We start from the raw sequence: 20,481 nt of genomic DNA on the forward strand, positions 1-20,481 counted from the left end.
GGACTGAGCATTTATACCACACTCGGGACAAGGACACCTCTTTATTGCTGTTAGAAAAGGGTGGTTACAAGTTTCCTGGACATGGAGGGGGACACTATACCTAAATCCAAGGGAACCAGAAAATTTATAGTATCAAACAGAGGAAAGCGGGGGCAGAACAGAGCTGGGCTTAAGATCAGAACATTTTCTTCCTGCTCATTACCCAAGCCCAGAGTTCTTGCCCCAGCTTCAACTGCCAAGATACCACCCTTCATCCTGACATCCTCCTAAGCTACCACAATTCAACAAAGGTGCAGGTGCAGAACTTCAGGGTTGGAATGGGGTGCAGGGAAGCAGGGGCTGTGCCCCAACCCAGTGCCCTCTGCTCACCCTGAGGTACCCAGTGCCTGTCCCTCTGCCAGCTGTACCTCCCGGGGAGGGGCCTGGACACATGTCAGGCTGGGGCAGCGGCCACTCTGATCAGCACCAGGTCCTGAGCTGGGGGCCCCTCCTCAGTCCACCACCGCCGAGCTGGCCATGGTGTTCACGCCACAGGCCCCGGACCCGCGATGCAAGTAGTAGTAACCCTGGGGGAGAGGGGGAGCTGGTGAGGGCACCAGGGTAGGACGGCGGCTGGAGGACCAGGGGCCAAGCCGGTAAGACTCACCTTCTCGCCCCAGTCAGTGCCCCAGCTGTTCTTGATGGCCCAAAAGGGAACGTCAGAGCCTGGGGTGCAGTGCAGAGCGCAAGGATCAGGGTCCCTAATTCTCCAGGCAGAGCCTTAATCACTTTGCACCCTTCAAATACTTGCACTGGGCCTACTGTGTGACAGGGACTAGGAAAAGAGCAGAAAGCGAGGGGCCCACCTACCAGCCTCAGGGAGAAGCCCTGGGGCAGGGAGGAAGCACGCACCCACCCGCCTCTTGCAGGTTATTGGGCCATCAATATTTACCCTCCCACAGCTCAGCTTCCCTTCCATAGAGAGGAGAGATGATGCCCACCTGGTCATGGCCCAGGCGGTGGGTAAGGACAGGGTTCCTAGGCATTCCCCCTATTTCCCCTCTAGAGGACCTGAGATGCTGTGATCCCACCCCTGCCTGTGGCCTGGCTGGATGCAGGACAGGCAGCGGAACTCACGGTTGCCGTAGCCCACAAGCAACACCGCATGGTCAATGAGCCAAGGGCTGCAGAGGGGCCGGAGAGGGCGGGAGATCCCATGGCGGTAAAACTGGAGATGGAGAAGGAGTAGGGGATCAACTCCAAGAAGAGATCGGGGAGGTCAACAAGAGATGGGGCAGGGACAGTGGGGCTAGGGCCTCACCTGCATGCCAAAGGCATTGATGGCCACGGAGATTGGGCCTCTCTTGGCCAGCCAGGCTGCCAGCTCTGAGATGGGAAGGGGTGGCATCAGTAGGCACCCAGGCCCCGGCCCCACCTGACCTCACCTCACCCCGCCCCTCACTCACTCTGCTCGTTCTGGCTCAGCTCCACGGAGTCATTGATGTAGACCTTGGCTTTCTCTGCTGAGAAGTTGCAGGACTGCATGTGACCCTGGTAGCTGTAGTCATCCTCTGTCTCCAGCCCTCCTGGGGAATGGTGGGGGTGAGTAGAGAAGGGCAGGCTCCCATTTGCCATTCACAGCCAGAAATGGACTAAGCCCTCTATGCGAGGTTTCACATTCCTCGTCCACCCCAGGCCACAGGCCATCCCCTCTGAAGAATGTCTTCATTCTAGAAATGACACATCTGAGGCTGGGAGAGATGGGGAGGAGGGACCAGTAGCCAGCAAGAAAAGTGGCAGAGACAGAACTCAACTCCAACTTCTGACTCCTCACCAAGGGCTCATCCCAGCAGTCTTTCACCCAGGCTGGAGTACAGTGGCACAAACATGCTTCACTACAGCCTCAACCTCCTGGGCTCAAGCGATCCTCCTGCCTCAGCCTCCCAAGTAGCTGAGACTACAGATGCAAGCCACCATGCCTGGCTAATGTCTTTAATTTTTTGTAGAGATGGGGTCTTGCTATGTTGCCCAACCTGGTCCTGAACTTCTGGCCTTAGGTGATCTTCCCAAGTTGGCCTCCCAAAGTGTTGGAATTACAGGCATGAGCCACCACGCCTGGCTGGGTCAGCATTAAGACTTGGACCCAGTTCTGTGTGACTCTCATGCTCATGTCTCCCCCCCATTATAAAGTAACTTCTTGCACAGGGAGAAGTGGCTCCGGTTGCCCCTCCTGACCCCATTAATGCATACCCAAATTCTTTATGGCCGAGTAGGCATTGGAGGGCAAGCCGCCCATGCAGGCCTTGTCCATCTTGTCACAGTCCAAGAGCTCTAGGAGACAGAAGGCTGGTCCCAAGAAGCCCTCCTGAGGGGCTAGGCTGGGGACAGAGGAGTAGAGCGAGATGCTCACCCTGTTCAGAGAGGGAGAGCAGGGTCCCCTGGTTCAGAAACCACTGGCCCTCCACATTGCCTGTGACTGAGAAGGCCCAGCAGGAGCCACACATGCCCTACAAGAGATGGGTGGAGTTGGAGTCAGAGCTGGGCCCCTTCGTCAGCCCAGTGCAGTGCCCATGTCCCACCCTCACTTCCAGGGGTCCAACCTGGTCTTTGACTTTTGTGACAGCCCCCTTACTCCTCCAGTCCCATTCAGGTGGGGCGAGGTCACCCACAGACTTGGCTTGCTTCATCTTGTTGCCAGGCTCTTCTCTCAGGAGAGAATTCAGGTAGATAGTGCGGAACTCCTCCTCTGCGGGCAAAGGTGGGCAGGGCATGGGGAGGAAGAGTGTTCTAAGCCAGACCTGATCAGAGGCCTTGCGAGCAAGGTCCTATCTCTTCCTGGCTCCATGAGGACTGTGGCCACTATCCCTACCTGTGAGATCACTGAACTTGGTGACTCCATACTGAGCTGTGCCACGGTCCAGGGCCTGGATCTTCTGTGCTCGCACCATGTTATTGACAAAGACGGACAGGCGCCACCGGGCTTCTGAGGACCAAGGAGAAGAGGAGGGGTTCGACCCCAGGCAGATAAAAGGAAGGGCAATTGGGGCTAGCAGGCAGGGGTTTCCCCGGGGAGCAGGTAGGGGTGGGGGCCAGACATGCAAGTGATGGAGTGGGAGGTCTGATCAACCTTTAGGGCCAAACTGAAGTGATGACTTCCCAGGTGCAAAAGCAGTAAATGGGGTCTAAAGGACACCACCCACAAGAGGTGGTGGGGAAAGGCCATGTTGTCAAGGACTCTCCAGCACAAAAAATCCAGCCTCTGCCCCATCCCACCCTGCCAGAGTGATGGAGACGCAGAGCTTCTTTTTTTTTTTTTTTGAGACAGAGTTTTCGCTTTTCACCCATGCTGGAGTGCAGTGGCACAATCTTTGCTCACTGCAACCTCCGCCTCCCAGGTTCAAGTGATTTTCCTGCCTCAGCCTCCCGAGTAGCTGGTATACAGGTGTGCGCCACCACACCTGGCTAATTTTTGTACTTTTTTTTTAGTAGAGATGGGGTTTCACCATGTTGGCCAGGCTGGTCTTGAACTCCTGACCTCAGGTAATCTGCCCACCTCGGCCTCCCAAAGTACTGCGATTACAGAGGTGAGCCACCATGCCCGGCCAAGACCCATGGCTTCTGAGCGGGAAGATAAGGTGGGAGAAGGGGCCAGGTACTCAGGGTGGCTGCCAGGCTGGGAAGGCTTAGGGAGAGCTCAGGAATTATGGGGTCCTTGAACAGGTACACTGCCTCTTGTCTTTCTCCTCCCACACACCAAGGTGCCAAGTTGGGGGGAAAGTCCCGTTCTGATAGGAACAGGTACAGCCAAGGCTGGGTCCTCACCTTCCTTTGACTCATATGTCCGGTTATAGGTAATGACAAAGTTCTTGAAGATTGAAGCCATCTTCACAGGCAAGTCCTGGATAGGCAGACCAGTCTTTAGGCTGACCAGAGAAACCCACTCCAGAGGGAAGGGAGAAGGGCGATGAGGCAGCGGCTGGCTCCTCAAGCTGAGGGCTCCTCACCTGGGGCAGGGGATCCTCATTCAACAGGGAAATGACTGAGCTGAAAGTCTCGTTTCTGTTGTCTGGATGGGGTTGGGACAGAGAAGAAATCATGGCTGAGCCCTGAGTGAAGGCTGACTTGGGCTCCCCAGCAGCCTTGGGCTCTCCCAGCACCTGGAACCTTGGTGTCCACTGGGCCACAGTCCCTCCGCAGCAGCACGTGTCTTCCGAGCTCAATCAGGACTTCAAAGCTGCAGAGCTGGAGGGAGAGGAAGAAGCTGCTCTGGGGGCCTGGATCTGGATCTGGGGAGCAAGATCTGGCCAAGATGGAGCTGGAGGCTCCTCAGATGAGAGCCACCCCTAAGGCAATCACCCCATCACAGTGGACAGTGAGGCACGGCCTGCACCGGGGCATCCTCCCCTTCATAGCATCTTGGTTTCCAGCCCTCAGGGCCTGGGAAGTGGCTCAAGGTGGGGCAGCAGCTGCCTCAGATCCCTGCGTCTTGACCTGACCCGTCATCATCCAACTGCTGCTTTACTCGGCCTCGGGGCGGGGAACCCCAAGAGCCTCATCACTCACCAGGGTTTTCTTGGACACGGGGAGCCGGCACACCATGGGGTCGTTGCAGGGTGGCTCCTCCAGGGTGGCCTCCAGGGAGTACAGCGACCCCTGGCCCGCCTGCAGAGAGGAGTAGGTGAGGCGGGCACGGTCCGCCTTTGACGGCGCCCAAGGCCCCGCCCGTGCGGCGCTGCCCATTCCCGATCACCAGAGATCGGTTCGTCCAGCGGGCAGGCCCCACCCCAATGTTAGGTCAAAGCTCCTGTCCCTTGGACCCGGGCCTGGCGCCCCCGCCCCCGGCGCGTCCTCACCTGGCGGACGCGGCCGCGCACAAGGCCCAGCACGGCCCGCGTCCCCGCAGCCCGGCCGCGGTTGAACATCTCCAGCGCGAAGCGGGCGGGCGCCAGCAGCTCCGGGGACGGCGGCCCCCAGGCCTGAAAGCTGGCGGCTCGGGGCTGGGCGGGGGCGGCCACTGCGCCCGGGAGCAGCCCCAGCAGCGACAGGAGCTGCAGCCAGGGCGCCATGGCGAGGGCGAAGCCGGCGGCCCGGACGCGCGGACCCAACAGACGCTCCACCAACCCACCGGGTACCGAGCCCGCGGCCAGCGGGGCCTGAGTCCTCCCTCCAGCGGGGCGACGGCGCGCCGACCAATGGGCGCTGGTTTGCGGCGCCTGCGCGTTCTCTTGTTTACAGGAGGCACGTGGGGCGCGCAGGGTAGGGAGAGCTGGAGGCTGCTGGCCTGAGGCTAAAGCTAATCACTGACCTCTATCACGTGCTTGTTATATGTTAGGCATGATATGCCAGCTCCTTTTATTCGGCGTAGCAATCTCTGAAGTAGGTGCTATCCCCATCGTGCAGTGGAGGAAAAGAGGCTTGGAGAGATTAAATGGCGTGGCCGGGCTCTGTGACTCAGCCCTGTAATCCCAGCACTTTAGGAGGCCAAGGCGGGTGGATCACCTGAGGTCAGGAGTTTGAGACCAGTCTGGCACACGTGTTGAAACCCTGTGTCTACTAAAAATACAAAAATGAGCTGGGCGTGGTGGTGGGCGCCTGTAATCCCAGCTACTTGGGAGGCTGAGCCAGGAGAATCACTTGAACCCGGGAGGCAGAGGTTGCAGTGAGCTCAGATCGCGCCATTGCACTCCAGCCTAGGCGACAAGAGCAAAACTCCGTCTCAAAAAAGAGAGAGAGAGAAATATTAAGTGGCTTGCCAAATATCTGGTAAGGAATTGAGCTGAACTTAAATCCAGGCAGTTGGCTTCTGAGCCTGGGTTTGCAGCTTGATCGCCTCTTTCAGGCCCCTCTTCTCAACAGCGAGATGGCAGGTAATTTTTTGAGTGCTGGCAGCGTCTCAGGCTGTTGTGAGGTTCAAATGCAATCATGCAAGCATTCAGTAACCACTAAGGCAGGGTGCACAGGGTTGAGACTGTCCCTTCAAGCATTCACCTGCTGTGTTCCAGGGTCTACCAAGGGAAAGCATGCACAGATGCATTACAGGCATAGTGCCGCGTTCTTGGAGCTCACAGTCTAGAGAGAAGAACGACAGATGGGCTGGGTGCAGTGGCTCACGCCTGTAATCCCAGCACTTTGGGAGGCCGAGGCGGGCAGATCACCTGAGCTCAGGAGTTCGAGACCAGTCTGGCCAACGAGGTGAAACCCCGTCACTACTAAAAATATTTTTAGGCCGGGCGCGGTGGCTCACGCCTGTAATCCCAGCACTTTGGGAGGCCAAGGTGGGCGGATCACGAGGCCAGGAGATGGAGACCATCCTGGACAACATGGTGAAACCCTGTCTCTACTAAAAATACAAAAAAATTAGCTGGGCATGGTGGCACGTGCCTGTAATCCCAGCTACTCAGGAGGCTGAGGCAGGAGAATCGCTTGAACCAGGGAGTCAGAGGTTGCAGTGAGCTGAGAGCGCACCATTGCACTCCAGCCTGGTAAGACAGTGAGACTCCATCTCAAAAAAAAAAAAAAATTGAAACTGTCTTTGCAAAATTATGACAGTAAGAGAAATCTGACATGGCTGACTGCATCTTGCTTTCTAGCCTCACAGGCTGGCTGTCTTCACTCATTCCTGGGCATGGGCCAAGGTAACTTTCGGATAAATTTAACTTATACTTTAAATTAGAATACGCCTTCCTGAAAACTAAACCACCCTTGTAAAACTAATGAAAGGCCACCAAGTTAGGAGGATGAGAGGGGCCTGAATTCTACTAAGATGTAGGCATAGTTAAAGGATTACCAGCCATTGTTCTGGAAGTCACAAGATTTGCAACTTTGCCAATTACTCCTGTAAATAACATCACTATCATGGAACGTAAGACTGATCTTTGGAGCTATCTCTTCCAGGCTTTTGCATTTGTGACTATGGAATGGCCCCACACTGACGTGTGACTCCACCAGTCCTGTGACCCCTACCCAGAAGCAGACTCAGTGCAGGAGGGCCATTTTCCACACTACTGTGATTTCATCCCCAAGCAATCAGTAGCACCCATATCCTAGCCGCCTGCCTACCAAACTATCTTTGAAAAACCCTGACCTCCAAGCCTTCAGTGAGATTGATTAATAACCCTGTCTCCCGTGTGGCATGGCAGGTCTTTTTTTTTTTTTTTGAGATGGAGTCTCGCTCTTTCACCCAGGCTGGAGTGCAGTGGCGCGATCTCGGCTCACTGCAGGCTCCGCCCCCCGGGGTTCACGCCGTTCTCCTGCCTCAGCCTCCCGCGTAGCTGGGACTACAGGCACCCGCCACCTCGCCCGGCTAATTTTTTGTATTTTTAGTAGAGACGGGGTTTCACCGTGTTAGCCAGGATGGTCTCGATCTCCTGACCTCGTGATCCGCCTGCCTCGGCCTCCCAAAGTGCTGGGATTACAGGCGTGAGCCACCGCTCCCGGCCTCATGGCAGGTCTTGTGTCAGTTAAACTCGTTCTTTTCTGCAATGCTATGGTCTCTGAATTGATTTTGTTTGTGCAGTAGGCAGGAAGAACCCATCTGGGGATTACAAGATCATCTAGTTCAAACCAGAATTGCTACAGCAGCAGAGGTCTAGAGAGACAAAGTGACATTCCAGCTACTCAGACATTAGTGCTGGAGCCAGAGTGGAGCCATCTCAATGCTTCCAGTTGCCAGCTGAGGTCTGAGAGGAGAGGAGCTGAGGGATTGCAGTAGATACTAATCTCTCCTTGATTATGCTCTTCCCTCTGTAAATTAAAAATAAAATTCTAATCCCCTCCAACCATCTGAATGGACCCTTCCTCCCAGTCAAAGGCATTCCAACGTTAACCTCAACAACGATAATTGTTCAGGCCATAATGGGAAGTGGAAGTTAGGCATGTTTCATTATACTCTCCTCCCTTTGGAATTGAGGCACAACTGACCAGCATTAACATTACAACAGAGATTTTAGGCTGGGCATGGTGGCTCATGCCTATAATCCCAACACTTTGAGAGACAGAGTTGGGAAGATCACTTGAACCCAGGAGTTTGAGACCAGCCTGGGCAACATGGCAAAACCCCATCTCTACGAAAATACAAACATTAGCCAGGCATAACGGTGTGCGCCTATAGTCTCAGCTACTTGGGAGTCTGAAGTGAGAGGATCTCTTAATCACAGGAGGTTGAGGTTGCAGTGAACCATAATTATGCCACTGCACTACAGTGTGAGTGACAGGGCAAGACCCTGTTTCAAAAAAAAAAAAAAGGGCCGGACGCAGTGGCTCACGCCTGTAATCCCAACACTTTGGGAGGCCGAGGCAGGTGGATCACGAGGTCAGGAGATAGAGACCATTCTGGGTAACACAGTAAAACCCCATCTCTACTAAAAATACAAAAAATTAGCCGGGCGTGGTGGCGGGTGCCTGCAGTCCCAGCTACTCGGGAGGCTGAGGCAGGAGAATGGCATGAACCTGGGAGGCGGAGCTTGCAATGAGCCGAGATTGCGCCACTGCACTCCAGCCTGGGTGACAGAGCAAGACTCCGTCTCAAAAAAAAAAAAAAAAAGCCAGAGATCTTAAGACTTTTTTGCAATACATTCAAGAATGTAGCAATAAGACATCAAATTTGGCTGGGCACGGTGGCTCATGCCTGTAATCCCAGCACTTTGGGAGGCCAAGGCAGGCGGATCACCTGAAGTCAGGAGTTCAAGACCAGCCTGGCCAACATGGCGAAACCCTGTCTCTAATAAAAATACAAAAATTGGCCAGGCGTGGTGGCACACGCCTGTAATCCCAGACACTCAGGAGGCTGAGGCAGGAGAATTGCTTGAATCCGAGACCTGGAAGGTTGCAGTGAGCCAAGATTGCGCCACTGCACTCTAGCCTGAGCAACAGAGTGAGACTCCATCTCAAAAAAAAAAAAATTAGTGGGTCATGGTAGTACATGCCTGTAGTCCCAGCTACTCAGGAGGCTGAGGCAGGAGAATCACCTGAACCCAGGAGGCGGAGGTTACAGTGAGCCGAGATTGCGCCATTGCACTCTAACCTGGGTGACAAGAGCGAAACTCCATCTACAAAATAAAATAAAATAAAATAAAATACAAAAATTAGCGAGGCATGGTGGCGAGTGCCTGTAACCCCAGCTATTCAGGAGGCTGAGGCTTGAATCCAGGAGGCGGAGGTTGCAGTAAGCTGGGATCGCGGCACTGCACTCCAGCTTGGGCGACAGAGTGAGACTGTCTCAAAAAAAAAAGACACCATCCTGACTTTAGTATAGTATCACATGATAGATAGTAGGCCCTGAAAGAAATTGATGTATTTTACCCTAAAATATACTTATTTGACATACTTTGAAATGGCCCTGCAAAGCTGTCCCTGTGGGGAAAATCTACATTCTCCAGAGTCCCTTTCCATTTCTAGGTCTTTTTCCTGATCCAGGAGCTACTTCACTAAGAATCTGGCTTTTTTTTTTTTTTTGAGACAGAGTCTCGCTCTGTTACCCAGGCTGGAGTGTAATTGTGCGATCTCAGCTTACTGCAACCTCCGCCTCCTGGGTTCAAGCGATTGTCCTGCCTCTGCCTCCTGAGTAGCTGGGATTACAGGCACTTGCCACCATGCCCGGCTAATTTTTTGTATTTTCAGTAAAGACAGGGTTTCACTGTGTTGGCCAGGCTGGTCTCAAACTCCTAACCCTGTGATCTGCCTACCTCAGCCTCCCAAAGTGCTGGGATTACAAGGTGAGCCACTGTGCCCAGCCGAATCTGGCATCTTATATATGTATGTATGTATGTATGTACGTATGTATTTATTTTTGAGACAGAGTTTCACTCTTGTTGCCCAGGCTGGAGTGCAATGGCGCCATCTCAGCTCACTGCAACCTCCGCCTCCTGGGTTCAAGCGATTCTCCTGCCTCAGTCTCCCTAGTAGCTCCTGCCTCAGCCTCCCTCGTAGCTGGGATTACAGGCATGTGCCAGCACACCCAGCTAATTTTTGTATTTTTAGTAGAGATGGAGTTTCACCACATTGGTCAGGCTGGTTTTGAACTCCTGACCTCGGGTGATCCACCCACTTCGGCTTTCCGGCCTCCCAAAGTGCTGGGATTATAGGCATGAGCTACCATGCCTGGCCTCTGGCATCTTTTTAAATTTGATAAGAAACATTTACAATCTATTATCTCTGAAGCTTGCTACCTGTAGGCTTCATCTGCATAATAATGTTACAGTCCGCCAGGCGGGGTGGCTCACACCTGTAATCCCAGCACTTTGGGAGGCCAAGGTGGGCCGATCACGAGGTCAGGAGATTGAGACCATTCTGGCTAACAAGGTGAAACCCCGTCTCTACTAAAAATACAAAAAATTAGCTGGGCATGGTGGTGGGCATCTGAAGTCCCAGCTACTCGGGAGGCTGAGGCAGGAGAATGGCGCAAACCCAGGAGGCGGAGCTTGCAGTGAGCCGAGATCATGCCACTGCACTCCAGCTTGGGTGAAAGAGCAAGACTCTGTCTCAAAAAAAAAAAAAAAGGTCTGTGTCAGGCCTCTGAGCCCAAGCCAAGCCATCGCATCCCCTGTGACTTGCACGTATAGGCCCAGATGGCCTGAAATAACTGAAGAATCACAAAAGAAGTGAATATGCCCTGCCCCGCCTTAACTGATGACATTCCACCACAAAAGAAGTGAAAATGGCCGGTCCTTGCCTTAACTGATGACATTACCTTGTGAAAGTCCTTTTCCTGGCTCATCCTGGCTCAAAAACTCCCCCACTGAGCATCTTGCAACCCCCACTCTGCCTGCCAGAGAACAACTCCCCTTTGACTGTAATTTTCTTTTATCTACCCAAATCCTATAAAACGGCCCCACCCTTATCTCCCTTCGCTGACTCTCTTTTTGGACTCAGCCTGCCTGCACCCAGGTGAAATAAACAGCCATGTTGCTCACACAAAGCCTGTTTGGTGGTCTCTTCACACGGACGCGCATGAAATTTGGTGCCGTGACTTAGATCGGGGGACCTCCCTTGGGAGATCAATCCCCTGTCCTGTTCTTTGCTCTGTGAAAAAGATCCACCTACGACCTCAGGTCCTCAGACCCACCAGCCCAAAGAACATCTCACCAATTTTAAATCGGGTAAGCAGCCTCTTCTTACTCTCTTCTCCAACCTCTCTCACTATCCCTCAACCACTTTCTCCTTTCCACTCTTCAATCTCTCCCTTCTCTTAATTTCAGTTCCTTTTATTTTCTGGTGGAGACAAAGGAGACACATTTTATCCGTGGACCCAAAACTCCGGCGCCGGTCACGGACTGGGAAGGCAGCTTTCCCTTGTGTTTAATCATTGCAGGGATGCCTCTCTGATTATTCACCCACGTTTCAGAGGTGTCAGACCACGCAGGGATGCCTGCCTTAGTCCTTCACCCTTAGCGGCAAGTCCTGCTTTTCTGGGGGAGGGGCAAGTACCCCAACCCCTTCTCTCTTTGTCTCTACCCCTTCTCTGCTTTTCTGGGGGAGAGGCAAGAACCCCTCAACCCCTTCTCCTTCACCCTTAGTGGCAAGTCCCGCTTTTCTGGGGGAAGGGCAAGTACCCCAACCTCGTATCTCTGTGCCCCGATCCCTTATTTCCACGCCCCAACCTCATATCTCTGCGCCCTGATCCCTTATTTCCATGCCCCGACCTCGTATCTGTGCCCCAACCCCCTTCCTGCTTTTCTGGAGGGTAAGAACCCCCGAACCGCTTCCCTCCATGTCTCTACTCTCCCTTTTCTTTAAACTTGCCTCCTTCACTATAGGCAACCTTCCACCCTCCATTCCTCCTTCTTCTCCCTTAGCCTGTGTTCTCAAGAACTTGAAACCTCTTCAACTCACACCTGACCTAAAACCTAAATGCCTTATTTTCTTCTGCAGTGCCGCTTGACCCCAATACAAACTCGACAGTGGTTCCAAATAGCCAGAAAACGGCACTTTCAATTTTTCCATCCTGCAAGATCTAAATAATTCTTGTCGTAAAATGGGCAAACGGTCTGAGGTGCCTGACGTCCAGGCATTCTTTTACACATCGGTCCCTCCCTAGTCTCTGTGCCCAGTGCACAGAGACTTTCTCTCCCAACTGTCCCCTCAGTCCCAACCCCAAGTGTCGCTGAGTCTTTCTAATCTTCCTTTTCTACAGACCCATCTGACCTCTTCCCTCCTCCCCCCTCCCCAGGCTGCTCCTTGCCAGGCGGAGCTAGGTCCCAATTCTTCCTCAGCCTCCACTCCTCCACCCTATTATCTTTTTATCATCTCCCCTCCTCACATCTGGTCCGGTTTACAGTTTCATTCCGTGAGTAGCCCTCCCCCACCTGCCCAGCAATTTCTTCTTAAAAAGGTGGCTGAAGCTAAAGGCATAGTCAAGGTTAATGCTCCTTTTTCTTTATCCGAACTCTCCCAAATCAGTTAGCATATAGACTCCTTTTCATCAAATATAAAAAACCCAGCCCAGTTCATGGCTCATTCGGCAGCAAGCCTGAGACGCTTTACAGCCCTAGACCCTAAAAGGTCAAAAGGCCGTCTTATTCTCAATATACATTTTATTACCCAATCTGCTCCCAACATTAAATAAAAATCCAAAAATTAAATTCTGGCCCTCAAACCCCAAAACGGGACTTAATTAACCTCGCCTTCAAGGTGTACAATAATAGAGGCAGCCAAGTAGCAACATATTTCTGAGTTGCAATTCCTTGCCTCCACTGTGAGACAAACCCCAGCCACATCTCCAGCACACAAGAACTTCCAAACGCCTAAACCGCAGTGGCCAGGCATTCCTCCAGAACCACCTTCCCCAGGAGCTTGCTACAAGTGTCAGAAATCTAGCCACCAGGCCAAGGAATGCCCGCAGCCCGGGATTCCCCCTAAGTCGCGTCTCATCTGTGTGGGACCCCACTGGAAATCGGACTGTTCAACTCACCTGGAAGCCACTCCCAGAGCCCCTGGAACTCTGGCCCAAGGCTCTCTGACTGACTCCTTCCCAGATCTTCTCGGCTTAGCAGCTGAAGACTGACACTGCCCGATCTCCTCGGAAGCCTACAAGACCATCACAGACGCTCTAGGTAACTCTCACAGTGGAGGGTAAGTCTATCCCCTTCTTAATCAATACGGAGGCTACCCACTCCACATTACCTTCTTTTCAAAGGCCTGTTTCCCTTGCCTCCGTAACTGTTGTGGGTATTGACGGCCAGGCTTCTAAACCTCTTAAAACTCCCCAACTCTGGTGCCAACTTAGACAATACTCTTTTAAGCACTCCTTTTACTTATCCCCACCTGCCCAGTTCCCTTATTAGGCCGAGACACTTTAACTAAATTATCTGCTTCCCTGACTATTCCTGGACTACAACTACATCTCATTGCTGCCCTTCTTCCCAATCCAAAGCCTCCTTTGCGTCCTCCTCTTGTATCCCCCCACCTTAACCCACAAGTATAAGATACCTCTACTTCCTCATTGGAGACCAATCACGCACCCCTTACCATCTCATTAAAACCGAATAACCCTTACCCTACTCAATGCCAAGATCCCATCCCACAGCACGCTTTAAAAGGATTAAAGCCTGTTATCACTCGCCTGCTACAGCATGGCCTTTTAAAGCCTATAAACTCTCCTTACAATTCCCCCATTTTACCTGTCCTAGAACCAGCAAAAGCTCCCCTACTGAGTACCTTGTGTCCCCCACTCTGCCCACCAGAGAACAACCCCCTTTTACTGTAATTTTCCTTTATCTACCCAAATCCTATAAAACGGCCCCACCCTTATCTCCCTTTGCTGACTCTCTTTTTGGACTCAGCCTGCCTGCACCCAGGTGAAATAAACAGCCATGTTGCTCACACAAAGCCTGTTCGGTGGTCTCTTCACATGGACGCGCATGAAAATCTGCAGCAATTTTTACAAGAGAGTGGAGGGCCCAGCAAGCTCAGTCGGTAGAGCATGAGACGCTTACATGGGAGTAAAGTTTAATTTATTTTGTTTTTCTTTCTCTCTCTTTTTTTTTTTTTTTTGAGAGGGAGTCTCGCTAATTTACACCATTCTCCTGCCTCAGCCTCCTGAGTAGGTGGGACTACAGGCGCCCACCACAACACCCAGCTAATTTTTTGTATTTTTTTAGTAGAAACAGGGTTTCACCGTGTTAGCCAAGATGGTCTCGATCTCCTGACCTCGTGATCCGCCCGTCTCGGCCTCCCAGACTGCTGCAAACTGTTGAGATTACAGGCGTGAGCCACCACACTGGGCCTTCTTTTTTTTTTTTTTAAAGACAGGGTCTTGCCAAACACGGTGGCTCATGCCTATAATCCCAGCACTTTGGGAGGCCAAGGCAGGTGGATCACCTGAGGTCAGGAGTTCGAGACCAGCCTGGCCAACACGGCAAACCCTGCGTCTACTAAAAATACAAAAATTAGCCAGGGGTGGTCGCATGCGCCTGTAACCCCAGCTACTCAGAAGGCTGAGGCAGGAGAATCACTTGAACCCAAGAGGCAGAGGTTGCAGTGAGCCGAGATTGCACCACTGCACTCCAGCCTGGGAGACGGAGCAAGACTTTGTCTCAAAAAAAAAAAAAAGTTGCCAGGTGTGGTGGTGGGTGCCTCTAATCCCAGCTGCTTGAGAGGCTGAGGCAGGAGGATTGCTTGAGCCCACAAGTCCAACCTAGGCAACACAGAGAAACCTGCATCTCTCTTAAATAAAAAATTTAAGAAGAGGGTAAAATCATAGCCTTTGGAGTCAGACTGACCAACCTGGGTTCTAATTCTGGTTCTGCCTCTTCAAATTGACTATGTGACCATGAGCAAGTTACTTTGTTTTTGGAGCCTATTTGTACATACAGAAAGAGCACCTGGCCTGATTAGGCTCTTCTGATCTTTAGTAGACATGAGCCAGGCATGCTGGACACCCTGCAGTGTTTGGGACAGTCCTGCAAAACAGATCATTGTTCCATGTACTGCACAACTTTCTAATGTCCTATAAGTTATTTACATGAGTGGAAAACCTGTTTATAGTTATGAACTGAAAACCCTAACTCTGTTAGTTATGTAAACACATTATATTATATACACAGTTTTAGTATATACTGAATTTTCCAGGAATGTAGCTAAATGTAAATCAAAAGAATTTTCCTTACATGAGTTCAGATCTTTACAAGGAGTCATTCACCATTCACAAGATCATGTCTCTGAAGTTAACATGCCTGTGTCAGTCTGTATTTAAGAGTGGTCCCAAGCCAGGCTCACACCTGTAATCACAGCTGCTTGGGAGGCCAAAGACGGAGGATCACTTGAGGCCAGGAGTTCAAGACCAGCCTGGGAAACATAATGAGATTTCATCTGAAAAAAGAAAAGAAAGAAAGAAGGAATGAAGGAAGGAAGGAAGAGAAAACAAAAAAGAGAACAGTCTCACTTCACAATGACCATTTCAGATGTCTTCTAGTGTGATCCTGACCAAGGCTGTGCATATGGAAATGCAGATTTCTTTCTTTCTTTTTTTCTTGAGATGGAGTCTTGTTCTGTCACCCAGGCTGGAGTGGAATGGCGCGATCTCTGCTTGCTGCAACCTCCACCTCCCAGGTTCAAGTGATTCTCCTGCCTCAGATTCCCTAGTAGCTGGGATTACAGGTACACAGCATCATCACACATGGCTAATTTTTGTATTTTTAGTAGAGACGGTGTTTCACCATATTGGCCAGGCTGGTTTGGAAGTCTCCACCTCAAGTGATCCACCTGCCTCAACTTCCCAAAATGCTGGGATTACAGGCGTGTGCCACTGCGGCCGGCCAATATTACACTATTATATTATTATTGTTATTATTTATTATTATTATTTTAGTAGAGATGGAGTTTTGCCATGTTGCCGAGGCAGGTTTCCAACTCCTGGGCTCAAGTGATCCGCTGCCTCGGCCTCCCAAAGTGCTGGGATTACAGGCGTGCGCCACCGCGCCCGGCCTACGTCTTTCTTTTGAGGCCACCCCTTCTTCCCACCACTAAGCGTTCCAGAATCCGAAAGAGCAGGGGAGTGAGGGAGGACTGGTTTCTGAGGGTGCTGGCGGAGCAACTGGAGTCGGGGGTCCACGGCGGTCATGATTATCGACACACGGTGGCGCTGTTGAGGCTCGGTCCTGCGCATTCCCGAGTGTTAGGAGCCCTGGAAGAAGTTGCAGGCTTCTCACCTCCCACGCAGCCACTGCACTCCGAAGCGCAGCCACTGAGTCAGGGAGGCACGGCCAGAGAGGAGTTTGGCATCACCGGATAAAAATCAGCCTTAATTTACATCCCCTACGTGTGGCTAAAAGTTAAAATGGACAGATCTGGGCCCTGCGCTTCACACCACCTACATAGCATCAACGCCTGGATGTCAAACTTAGCCAGAGCTGCGTATTGTTTTCATCCTCACCCGTCCTCAGGAATCTCCCATCCCAGCATATGGCATCACTATTCCCCCAGCTCTTCAGTCCAGAGAATTGGAAATGTCATCGATTCTTCCTTTGCCTTCATGCCGCACGTCTAGCCCATCTCCAAGTGCCCTGGAGTCCAGCCCTCCCCCCAATATCTCTCCAATCTGTCCACTTCTCCCCATTCCCGCAGCTGCCGCTCATGACCAAGCCCTCACCATTGCTTGCCTGACCGAATCCACTCCTGCCTCCAACAAGCTCCTCTGCAGGCCACAGCTGGAGGGACCTCCTTAAACATAAACCGGCCGGGCACGGTGGCTCACGCCTGTAATCCCAGCGCTTTGGGAGGTCAAGGCAGGTGGATCGCCTGAGGTCAGCAGTTCAAGACCAGCCTGGCCAACATGGTGAAACCCTATCCCTACTAAAAATACAAAAATTAGCTGGGCATGGTGGCGCACACCTGTAATCCCAGCTACTGGGGAGGCTAAGGCAGGAGAATTGCTTGAACCCGGGAAGCAGAGGTTGCAGTGAGGGGAGATCCTAACACTGCACTCCAGCCTGCGCAAGAGAGCAAAACTCTGCCTCAGAAACAACGACTGCCAGGCACGGTGGCTCACTCCAGAAATCCCAGCACTTTGGGAGGCCGAGGTGGGCAGATCACGAGGTCAGGTGTTTGAGACCAGCCTGGCCAACATAGTGAAACCCTGTCTCTACTAAAAATACAAAAAATTAGCTGGGCATGGTGGAGGGCGCCTGTAATCTCGGCTACTTGGGAGGCTGAGGCAGGAGAATCGCTTGAAGCCGGGAGGCAGAGGTTGCAGAGAGCCGAAATTGTGCCACTGCACTCCAGCCTGGGCGACAGAGCGAGACTCCATCTCAAAAAAAAAAAAAATTTACAATATCACATTACTTAAGATGGGGTATAGGTGAATTTGATCAAGTATGATAAGGTTGGGTCTCCCAAGAGGGACTAAGGTCAACAAGGGTAAAAAAAATGGCACGGCCTGGCCCTTAGTTGGTTTGCCCTAATATTTGTAGAATGAATAAATGGATGGGGATGGATGGGCATATGAATGGATAGAATGGATAGATGGATAGAAGGATAGACATTCCAGGCCCCAGGCTGGAGTGCAGTGGCGCAATCTCGGCTCACTGCAACCTCTGCCTCCCAGGTTGAACAGCGATTCTCCTGCCTCAGCCTCCCAAGTAGCTGGGACTACAGGCGCCCACCACCACGCATGGCTAATTTTTTGTATTTTTAGTAGAGATGGGGTTTCACTGTGTTAGCCAGGATGGTCTCGATCTTCTGACCTGGTGATCCGCCCACCTTGGCCTCCCAGAGTGCTGGGATTACAGCTGTGAGCCACCGCGCCCGGCCATGGGCCTCATGTTTTGAGACCAGACTTCTTTCCTGGACTGAATTCACCTCAGGGACTGTCCCTCAGCCTTGCGTGGGCAGCTCTGATCCACCTCCAGATTTTCCTGCTGAATCACGTCAAGAGTTAGATTGGGATACTGACTTTCCCCACCTCCACTCCCACCCCTAAAGGCCCCAGGGCCTCATACACAAATGGATTCACATCCTCCTCACTACTTCTTTGCCAAGATCTCAGGCTATAGCACTTTAGAGCTTTCCAAAAGCTTCCTGTTACACCATAATCCCAGAATGACTTCTAACTCACCTCACCTTTGCATAACTCAGAGGAGACGTTCAACAACAATCATAATAATACTCAGCTAGTCCTTGCTTTGGGCTCAGTGCAAAATCCTTCTCAGGAATTATCTTTTAATTTAAAAAGGTCATCTTAGGTGGTCTGAGGCCTGCAGACCTAGGAGGGCATGACATCTTAACAATTAAATCCCTGCCTTAACCAGCTGGCAAGTCGTCATTTGGAGGTTTGGTCAGATTTACGTATATTGATTTAAAACCTGAAGCTAGACACACACCTGGACTAACACCACCATCTGTGGGGTGGGGGTGGGGAGAAGTGTGGAAGCCTGTGATGCAAGAGCTGCAAGAAATCTGTTTGGGCCGGGTGTGGAGGGCCCGTGCCTGTAATCCCAGCACTTTGGGAGGCCAAGGTGGGAGGATTGCTTGAGGTCAGGGGTTTGAGGCCAGGCTGGGCAACATAGTGAGACTCTGTCTCTACAAAAAAAAATTTTTTTCTTTTTGAGATTAAATTCTCACTCTGTCGCCCTGGCTGGAGTGCAGTGGTGCCATCTCAGCTAACTGCAACCTCCGCCTCCTGGGTTCAAGCGATTCTCCTGCCTCAGCCTCCCGAGTAGCTGGGACTATAGGCACGCACCACTACACCTGGCCAATTTTTTGAGTTTTTAGTAGAGACAGGGTTTCGCCATGTTGGCCATGCTGGTCTCGAACTCCTGACCTCAAGTGATCCACCTGCCTCGGCCTCCCAAAGTGCTAGGTTTACAGGTGTGAACCACTGCACTCACCCTAATTTTTGTATTTTTAGCAGAGATGGAGTTTCGCCATGTTGCCCATGCTGGTCTCAAACTCCTGACCTCAAGTGATCCACCCCACCTCAGCCTCGCAAAGTGCTGGGATTATGGGCCTGAGTCGTTGTGCCCAGCCTACAAAAAAATTATTATTTTTTTTGAGATGGAGTCTCGCTCTGTTGCCCAGGCTGGAGTGCAGTGGCGCGATCTCAGCTCACTGCAAACTCTGCCTCCCGGGTTCATGCCATTCTCTTGCCTCAGCCTCCTGATTAGCTGGGACTACAGGTGCCCGCCACCACGCCAGACTAATTTTTTGTATTTTTAATAGAGACGGGGTTTCACCCTGTTAGCCAGGATGGTCTTGATCTCCTGACCTATGATCCACCTGCCTCGGCCCTCCCAAAGTGCTGGGATTATAGGTGTGAGCCACCACGCCCGGCCCAAAAAAATTTTCTTAAAGAAAATGGAATAATTATAAATTCTCTCTCTCTCTGTTTTTGCTATATCTGTGGAGTCCTGATGTTAGAAATGCTTCTTCCCCAGTGCCACAAAGAAATAGCACTTGAACATAAATTTAATTTTCTCAGCAAGGCCATTTTTACTTCCCGCAGAAAGGGTATACCCACCAGCAGTTTTGCCACAAGAGTGCACCGAACAAAGGAGACTGGGTTGTTTATAACCTGATGGATCCACCCTACTGCTGTGTCCAATTTCCACTGGCTGGAAGGGGACCTCACATTCTGTATTTGTCCCGATTGGCTAGCAACTTAGAACTTTCTAAAAGAGGCAAAGGCAGAGAACAAAGGAAGAAGGAAGTAACTTGTGGAATGCTGAGAAAGGTAAAAACACCTCCAAATAAGGAGGAGGAACAGGCTATGACCTAATGCTTGCTTGGACCAGTATAAGCATGCCAGGGCAAGTATTTAGGCTAAATTGTGGGAGCTTAGAACACAAAGCACATTGATTTTTTTATTACAGCTAGCAGATATCTAAGAATGTTAGCACAGATATTTGAATACATTTTGCTTCTAAGAGAAGTTACTATTTATTCCTAATTAGACAGGGAGGAAAATCTCTTTGAAGAGGAATCTCTACTTTACTTTTTACACTTATAAAATCAGTAAGCAACAAGAGAGGAGTCCCAGGTGGGGGAGAACAATTGTTCCAAGAGACAGTTAATCACAGACAAGTCACTGGTACAACTTCTGTTCCCCAATACCTCACTTCGCATGTAGCCCCTCCAGGACAACCCTGTAAAACTTCCCTCCAGCCCCTGCCTCTTTGCAGACAGCCCCTTCTCTGCTGTGCTGCCCATTGCTTCCTTGCAACGTACTTTCCTCTGATAAATCTGCCTTTCTTTCCCCATGATTGTCTTCGTAAATTCTTTTACTGCCCACAACACTGGCTCCAGCCAGTCGCACCTGCAACATATTTCTCTCTGCCTCTGCCTCTCTCTTTTTTTCTTTTTTTGTAGAGACAGAGACTCCATCTCCTTTTTTTTTTTTTTTGAGACGGAATCTCGCTCTGTTGCCCAGGCTGGAGTGCAATGGCATGATCTCAGCTCACTGCAAGCTCCGCCTCCCGGGTTCATGCCATCCTCCTGCCTCAGCCTCCCAAGTAGCTGGGACTACAGGCACCCGCCACCAAGCCCAGCTAATTTTTTGTATTTTTGGTAGAG

The 20,481-nt window shown here is 51.5% G+C and overlaps 1 protein-coding gene across 1 annotated transcript; it reads right to left on the reverse strand.

Moving 5' to 3' along the window:
• Positions 1-22: 22 nt before the first annotated feature.
• Positions 23-5,170, reverse strand: CTSF (cathepsin F). The gene is given in 14 exon segments (XM_019037581.3): positions 23-566; positions 647-705; positions 1,117-1,207; positions 1,301-1,365; positions 1,446-1,565; positions 2,230-2,310; positions 2,390-2,486; positions 2,580-2,725; positions 2,849-2,962; positions 3,802-3,877; positions 3,984-4,115; positions 4,117-4,221; positions 4,543-4,641; positions 4,833-5,170. Coding segments are annotated over 14 exon segments (1,473 nt in total). The 5' UTR covers positions 5,046-5,170; the 3' UTR covers positions 23-491.
• Between the last annotated feature and the right edge of the window lie 15,311 nt (positions 5,171-20,481).

The sequence above is a fragment of the Gorilla gorilla genome, chromosome 9 (genome assembly GCF_029281585.2).
Source record: "Gorilla gorilla gorilla isolate KB3781 chromosome 9, NHGRI_mGorGor1-v2.1_pri, whole genome shotgun sequence".
Taxonomy (NCBI): Eukaryota; Metazoa; Chordata; class Mammalia; order Primates; family Hominidae; genus Gorilla; species Gorilla gorilla.